General features: G+C 44.0%; 1 protein-coding gene across 2 annotated transcripts in view; it reads left to right on the forward strand.

Moving 5' to 3' along the window:
* SUSD1 (sushi domain containing 1) overlaps positions 1-8,206 on the forward strand; it is a 128,807-nt gene that overhangs the window by 4,625 nt on the left and 115,976 nt on the right. For both annotated transcript variants that reach the window (XM_011992456.1, XM_011992458.1), the window contains exons 2-3: positions 1,989-2,144; positions 7,779-7,931. In XM_011992456.1, coding sequence (XP_011847846.1) covers positions 7,862-7,931 — 70 coding nt within the window. In that variant the 5' untranslated portion in view covers positions 1,989-2,144; positions 7,779-7,861. The remainder of the gene's footprint in view (positions 1-1,988; positions 2,145-7,778; positions 7,932-8,206) is intronic.

The raw sequence follows: 8,206 nt of genomic DNA on the forward strand, positions 1-8,206 counted from the left end.
CCTCAGCCTCCCAAAGTGCTGGGATTACAGGTGTGAACCGATGCCCCTGGCCAAGAAAGATACTTTTATAAATTTAGTGTAGCCTACGTGTCCAGTGTTTAGAAAGTTTACAGTAAGGCTGGGTGTGGTGGCTCACACCTGTAATCCCTTTGGGAGCACATTAGGAGGCCAAGGTGGGAGGATCCCTTAAGGCCAGCAGTTTGAGACCAGCCTGGGCTTTCACATGGTGAGAGCTGATCTCTACAATTAGAAACTAGAAATTAACTGGGCATGATGGCTTTTGCCTGTAGTCCTAGCTACTCCTAGCTCCAGGAGGCTGAGGCAGGAGGATTGCTTGAGCCCAGGAGTTCAAGGCTGCAGTGAGCTATGATTGTGCCAGTGCACTTTAGCCTGGGTGACAGAGGGAGGCCCTGTCTCTATATAAAAATAAAAGTCTACAGTCATGTATCATAATGTTCTAGGCTTTCATATTCATTCACCACTCACTCACTGGCTTACCTAGAGCAGCTTCCAGTCCTGCACGTTCCATTTCATGGTAAGTGCTCTCTAGAGGTGTATCATTTTTTGTATTTTATACTGTATTTTTACTGTACCGTTTCTATGTTTAGATATATTTAGATATACAAATACTTCCCACTGTGTTACAGTTGCCTACGGTATTCAGTACAGTCACATGCTATACAGGCTCTAACCTAGGAGCACTACACTCTACCATGTAACCTGAGTGTATAGTTGGCTGTGCCATCTAGGTTTGTGTGAATACACCCTGTGATGTTCCCACAATGATGAACTTGCCTAATGACACATTCCTCGGTACGTGTCCCCATCATTAAGTGACACATGACTGTAAAATAATAATAATAATAATAATAAAACACCCAGATCTTCCGGAGAGTACTTTTGAGTGAGCAGGAATTGAGTGCAATTGTGAGAGGCCATAGATCTGAGGGGCCCACTGGTGAAATAAAACACGAAGGAACAAACAAAAAAGCTACAAATTCATAAGTTGATGATTTTTCTCCCCAAAAAAGCTAAGTGGGTAGATCAGCTCTAAAAGGATGCATAACAATTTGGTCACAGGAGTTTCCTCTTAAATTAGAGAGTTAGGCAGAGTCAGCAAACTATGGCCCGTGGGCCAAGTTCGACCTGCTGCCTGTTTCTGTACGTGGAGTTTTACTGGAACATAGCATTGCTTGGTAGTTTACCTGTTGTCTACAGCTGCTTTCGTGCCCATGAGCACAGGTGAGCTGTTGCAACAGATACTGTGAGAAAAAGTTTGCTGACTCCTGAGCTAGGGGGCAGAGATGAGAGGGAGATTTACTTTCATTTTGCGTCTTTTGATGTCATATTATTGAATGAAAAACACTCCGGGCAGGCTTCTGGGGACTCATGGAGCATCCATGTTCCAGGTCCCTGCACTGAGGGACAAACATTATTCAGACAGGTCACTGACCATTAGCATGAGCTGTTCCTGCTCCTGCATTAGCCCTGCTCCGGATGAGGCTGCAGCACTAATTCCATTGTGTTTCTTGGTAGCTCAGAAGGAAGAAATTTTCTAGTTAATCACTGGCTGTAAAATCAGCCTACACTGGTTTTCATGAAAAACCATGAGAATGGCTGAACTGGAAAAGGGGAATTCTGCTGGTTTGTTTCCGTGGGCAAAATATCTTTTTAAGCTGAAAATATCTTTTTAGGCTTGCAAAATTTCAAAGAGAGCCCTCTTCTCCCAATCTTCAAATCAGATGGATTGCCAGATTGAGATGTTGCATTTTTCTTGGGGTTTCATACACTCCTGGCATGTAACGAGGAGGGGCCCAGGTCCTGTAGTCTGGGGAGCATCGTGAAAGGAGAAGAGGCTGGAGAAATAGATCACGAAGGTGTGGTCACAGAACATTGGTTCCTGGGTCCATAGCATGGGAGGACAGCCTGGGCTGTTGAAGTCGGTGTGGATTGATAGCTCTTCCGGTGCCTTGTCTGTGTGTCCACAGATAAAAATGAGTGCCAGTTTGGAGCCACTGTTGTCTGTGGGAACCACACATCTTGCCACAACACCCCCGGGGGCTTCTATTGCATTTGCCTGGAAGGATATCGAGCCACAAACAACAACAAGACATTCATTCCCAACGATGGCACCTTTTGTACAGGTACTCAAGAAGGGGGCTGCAGTGTTCGTGATTGGTGATGGCAGGGTAGTATCTGGGCTGTGCATTTGTTAATATCAGGGAATTAATGTTCTGTTAGATGGGATAATGGTATTGTGGTATATAGGATAATATTCTTATTTTGGGAGATGCATGCTGAGGTATCTAGGGGTATTATGATGATGTATCTATAATAGTATTCCTTTAGTCTAAACTACTTTAAATGGCAAAATGTAAACAACGATTGAATCTTGGGGAGATGTGGGTCTACGGGAGTTCATTGCAATATTCTTTTTTTTTCATTGTAATATTTTGTTTGAACTTTTTTTTTTTTTTTTGACAGGGTCTTACTCTGTTGCCCAGGCTGGAGTGCAGTGGCACAATCTTGACTCTCTGTAACCTCCGCCTCCTGGGTTCAAGCGATTCTCCTGCCTCAGTCACCCAAGTAGCTGGGATTACAGGCACATACCACCACACCCGGCTAATTTTGTAATTTTGGTAGAGATGGGGTTTCACCATGTTAGTCAGGCTGGTCTCAAACTCCTGACCTCAGGTGATCCACCCGCTTCGGCCTCCCAAAGTGCTGGGATTACAGGCATGAGCTACCGCGCCTGGCCTGATCATTTTGATAATGAATAGTGAGGAGGGACTCTCTGGAGATGGTGTGCCTCTTGCAGGTTCCTGTAACCACAGGTGGGGGATCCTTAGGGTGAGTGGCACTCCTCAGCTCAGAGCACACTAATCCGGGGGCGGGCACCCGGCTGTTGGCTCACAGGAGGTCAGAGCTGTCCCTGTTAGAGACATGGGCTTGCCTCCCACATGTGTACGCTGAGTGAGGAGTGCGAGTTTTGGGAGCACAGGAGCGTTGTAGGTTGGATCTCTGAACATAGGCTGGTCGAATACAGGGTGGGGACAAACCCTCCAGATTTTTAGCGACTCCTCTGTTACCTAAACTCTATAAACAGCATGCTATGTAATGTTGCTCTCTGGCTTTCTAGGAAAATCTTCGAACAATAATGAAGAGGAAAGGCAGAAAAAGCCTCCTGGTTCTAAGATGCTTTTGCGTAGACTTAATGACTCTGCCTGAAAGCTTCATGATATTTAAAGGTTTTCAGGAAAAAGAAAATGAAAGGAGAACATATTTTATCTTCTTAGCTACCAGGAACCATAGGTTCTTATGCTCGGATTCATCCTCCCTCTTGACCTGTACCAAAGCAGAATCTCTCAAAGGATTCATTTGATTTATTCTTGGTGTGAATGAACGCATTCCTTCAGAGAAAACATTTTATAATATCCTGTTGTTCTAGGCAGCAAATTACTGGCTGCATGGTTGCAGAAGTACAATGTTACAGTATTAAATTTTGTATATTAAGAAGAAAAGACACTAAAAAAAAGCATATAAGATGATGAGCTAGTGTTTTGTTTATTCAATACACATTTCTCATGTACTTTTTCTTTTCTTTTCTTTTTTGAGACGGAGTCTCACTCTGTTGCCCAGGCTGAAGTGCAATGGTGCGATCTTGGCTCACTGCAGCCTCTGCCTCCTAGGTTCAAGCGATTCTCCTGCTTCAGCTTCCTGAGTAGCTGGGACTACAGGAGCACACCGCCACACCTGGCTAATTTTTGTACTTTTAGTAGAGATGGGGTTTCACCATGTTGGCCAGGATGGTCTTGATCTACTGACCTTGTGATCTGCCCACCTTGGCCTCCCAAAGTGCTGGGATTACAGGTGTGAGCCACTGTGACCCAGGCTGGAGTGCAGTGACGCGATCTCGGCTCACTGCAACCTCTGCCTCCTGGGTTCAAGCAATTCACCTGTGATTCTGTCTCAGCCTCCTGAGTAGCTGGGATTACAGGCATCCGCCACCATGCCCAGCTAATTTTTGTATTTTAGTAGAGACAGGGTTTCACCATGTTGGCCAGGCTTGTCTCGAAGTCCTGACCTCAGCTGATCCACCTGCCTCGGCCTCCCAAAGTGCTGGGATTATAGGCGTGAGCCACCACGCCTGGCCTCTCATGCACTTCTTATATGCCAAGGCTGTGCTAGTGGGAGGGTGATGAGCAGACAGCTAATTTCAGTATAAAGTGTTAGTCATAGGTAAGCAAACACCGTTTACTGGAATCTAGGGGTCACTTATCTTGGCTGTGAGGAAGGAATCAGGGGAACTTTCTGGAGAATATGAACCCTGAAATTGTGTTTTCTAGACTGTGGGAGTTTGCCAGGAAAAACTTACAGCTGTATATTTTTCAGTATATTTATAGTTCCAAGAGATGAATTCAACTTTTGAAAGTTATGAAGAAGACTGGGCATGGTGACTCATGCCTGTAACCCCAGGACTTTGGGAGGCCAGGGCTGGAGGATCACTTCAGACCAGGAGTTCAAGACCAGCTTGGGCAACATAATGAGACTTCATCTTTACAAAAAATAAGAAAATTAGCTGGATGTGGTGGCGTGTGCCTGTTGTCCTAGCTACTTGGAAGGCTGAGGTGGGAGGATGCTTGAGCCCAGGACTTTGAGGCTGCAGCGAGCCAAGGTTGTGCCATTGCACTCCAGCCTGGGTGACAGAGCGAGACTGTGTCTTAATTTTTTTTTTTTTTTTTTAAGTTAGGAAGAAGAATGAGGAGGAGGAAGAGGGAGAGGATTGGTGGGAACAGGAGGAGGGAAGAAGAAGAGGGGAAGAGGAAACAGAAGAAAATATTTATGCAGGGGCCAAATAAGTGTCAGCCAAACTAGACCCAATCTGCCTGGAACAAAATCCAGATCTAGGCTCTACTTTTATTTATTCTATTCTTGCAATGATTTAATGTCCTTCTCTTTTTTGAAAAATTGAGCTATAGTTTACACACCATCAAATTCACCCTTTTGATATATATAACTCAGTGGTTTTTAGTATATTCACAAAGTTGTGCTAGCATCACCACTGTCTCACTTTGGAGCATTTCCATGCCCCCACTGTGAAGACCGTGTCCACTGGCAGCCATTCCCATGACCTTTCCTTGTGAGTTCTCCAGTAATCACTTTGTAAAAGCTGATGAATTGCTTTTCTTGATAATATTGTTTCTTTTAGAATCGCAGTTGCCAGAGAAACATCAGTGGGCTTTAGCTGGGGCGGAGCTTAGCAAGTTTTGGGGTATCAGCAGTTAGTCTCTGTTTGCCTGGAACCACAGGATGTGAATCCTAGTTCCTGGATTCCAAAGAATCCTGCATCCAGTTGTTTATTGTGCTTTGCAGAGTCGACGTCAAGCTCAGGAGCTGATTGCAGGTGGGCCTCTGGATGTCACCAACGTTAGAGGCGGAATGAATTGCCGGGGTTCTAGTGTGAGATGATTCCAGCCAGTTGTGGAGAACTGGCAGATGTTCTGGTCCTTAAAACTGCCCCCGAATGACTCTTGGGAATCATGGAATCCACCATGAGCCACAACCCAGGAGAAGAAGCTCTGTGGCACTTCTTCTTGTGTGAGGGTGGTTTGACTTGGATGGGCTCCGACAGCAATTGAATAGAATTACTGGTTCCCAAACAATGATTGGCGTGAGTGGAGAGGCGTTCATTGATCCAAGACCAAAAAGGAAAAAGAATAAAGAATATAAAAGTCTAAAAGGATTCTGAGATAATTTTCTTTTCTCTTTTGGGGGCTAAAATGTCATTTAAGAAAAATAAATTATAGCGAGGTGCATTGGCTCGTGCCTGTAATCCCAGCACTTTGGGAGCTGAGTGGTTGGACCACCTGAGGTCAGGAGTTCGAGACCAGCCTGGCCAACATGGTGAAACCCTGTCTCTACAAAAAGACACACAAAAATTAGCCGGTGTGGTGGTACACACCTGTAGTCCCTGCTACTCAGGAGGCTGAGGCAGGAGAATCGGTTGAACTCAGGAGGCAGAGGTTGCAACAAGCCAGGATCACACCATTGCACTCCAGCCTGAGCAACAGAGTGAGACTCTGTCTCCAAAAAAAAAAAAAAAAAAGAAAGAAATTATGGTATTACTAGTTTTTTGAAAAATTTTTTTTTTTAAAAGCAGACTTTCTTCAATCATGCTGCTTCCTGTCTACTGCTCAATTCCTAATGTTTTTATGCAAATGTCCTAGGAATTTCAGTTAAGGTGCTTTTTTTGTTTTCTCCAAGTGGAATTGATCTATGTGGCTCTGATGAAAATATAATTATTTTTAGAGATGAAGGTCTTGCTATGTTGCCTAGGCTGGCCTTGAACTCCTGGACTCAAAGCAATCCTCTTGCCTCAGCCTCTTGAGCAGCTGGGACCACAGGCATGCGCAGTCATGCCCAGCTGATGGAATTCTTAAAGTTTCAAAGTCAGTTCCGAGGGAAAAAACTACTGACTGGCAGAGAGATTTCTTCTCCAGCCTCTGGCTTATTGGGCAGTTTTTACCCTGTACCTGCTGTCTCTGGTAGTCTTCAGTCAGGTGCAAAAAATCTGCAAAGGGGCATGTCCTGTCCTTCCAGAAGCCTGTTTTAAGCCTGTCTGATTTTCATAAAATTAGTAAGACCTTTCCTAATTAAATTACCACTCTACTACCTGCCACAGCATCCTATACTCATGGACTGGCATTTTCACTCTCCTGGAGACTGTTTTCCTTATTTAAAACATTTAAAAATTTGTTTATATTTTAAGTTTTTTTTTTTTTTTTTTAAGAGCCAGGTTCTCACTTCATTGCTCAGGTTGGTAGCAAACTCTGGGACTCAAGCAGTCTTCCCAAAGTGCTAGGATTACAGACATGAGCCACCGTGCCAGGCCTGTAAATTGTTTGCTATCTGAAGCCTTACTTTAGATGTTTTAGTATGAGGTTGGGACCATTCTTTTGTTATAGTGATTGGGTATATTTATAGTGATTGGATATATTTATAGTGACTGGATATATTTTAGTGACTGGATATATTTATAGTGATTGGATATATTTATGGTGACTGGATTTTTTCAGTGATTGGATTTTTTTTTTTTTTTAATTTGAGACAAGGTCTTGCTCTGTCACCCGGGCTGAGTGCAGTGGCATGATCTCGGCTCACTGCAACCTCCGTCTCCTAGGTTCAAGTGATTCTCCTGCCTCAGCCTCCTGCATAGCTGGGACTACAGGCGTGTGCCACCATGGCCGGCTAATTTTTGTATTTTTACTAGAGATGGGGTTTCCCTATGTTGGCCAGGCTGGTCTTGAATACCTGACTTCAAATGATCTGCACCCCTCAGCCTCCCAAAGTGCTGGAATTATGGGCATGAGCCACCATGCACGGCCAGGATATTTTTTAGTGAGTGCATATATTTATAATGATTGGATATTTTTAAATGATTGGATATTTTCTAGTGATTGGATATATTTATGTTTTTGAGTTCATTTTGTTAGGTGTCAGGGAGCTGGGGATGGTTATTGGTTTTTGTAAAATCCCAGAACACACTGACAGACATTTATTCAGCACTTGCTATGTTTTCAGTGCCTACGATCTGAACAGTATATGAGAAGAACCCATAAGGCATAAAATAAAATTTATGATACAATTGCAAACAAATGCATCTTTTTATAAGAGTAGCTTGAAAATGTGAAAAAATGGCTGTCACAATATCCTCTCCTTTTTTTTTTTTTCTTTTTTCTGTTTTTCTCCCCTTTTCTCTATTTGGATTGGGTCCCAAGATGTAGATGAGTGTGAAGTTTCTGGCCTGTGCAGGCATGGAGGGCGATGCGTGAACACTCATGGGAGCTTTGAATGCTACTGTATGGATGGATACTTGCCAAGGAATGGACCTGAGCCTTTCCACCCGACCACTGATACCACGTCATGCACAGGTGGGTTTCTGCCAAAAAATGCAGTACTTCAAGGTGAAATTCTGTTGATGGTGACTTTCTTTTGCTCCAAGCCTGTGTTGGGGAGGTGGGTGGAGGTGATCTGATCCTTTGCACATTTTGTACAGCCTATGAAATAAAGCAAATAACAACAATAAAGTTAGAGGGGGCCATGTTAAAAAAGCTAAAATTAGACCAGGAGCAGTGGCTCACGCCTGTAATCTCAGCACTTTGGGAGACCGAGGTGGGTGGATCACTTGAGGTCAGGAGTTCGAGAC

The sequence above is a fragment of the Mandrillus leucophaeus genome, unplaced genomic scaffold (genome assembly GCF_000951045.1).
Source record: "Mandrillus leucophaeus isolate KB7577 unplaced genomic scaffold, Mleu.le_1.0 Scaffold410, whole genome shotgun sequence".
Taxonomy (NCBI): domain Eukaryota; kingdom Metazoa; phylum Chordata; class Mammalia; order Primates; family Cercopithecidae; genus Mandrillus; species Mandrillus leucophaeus.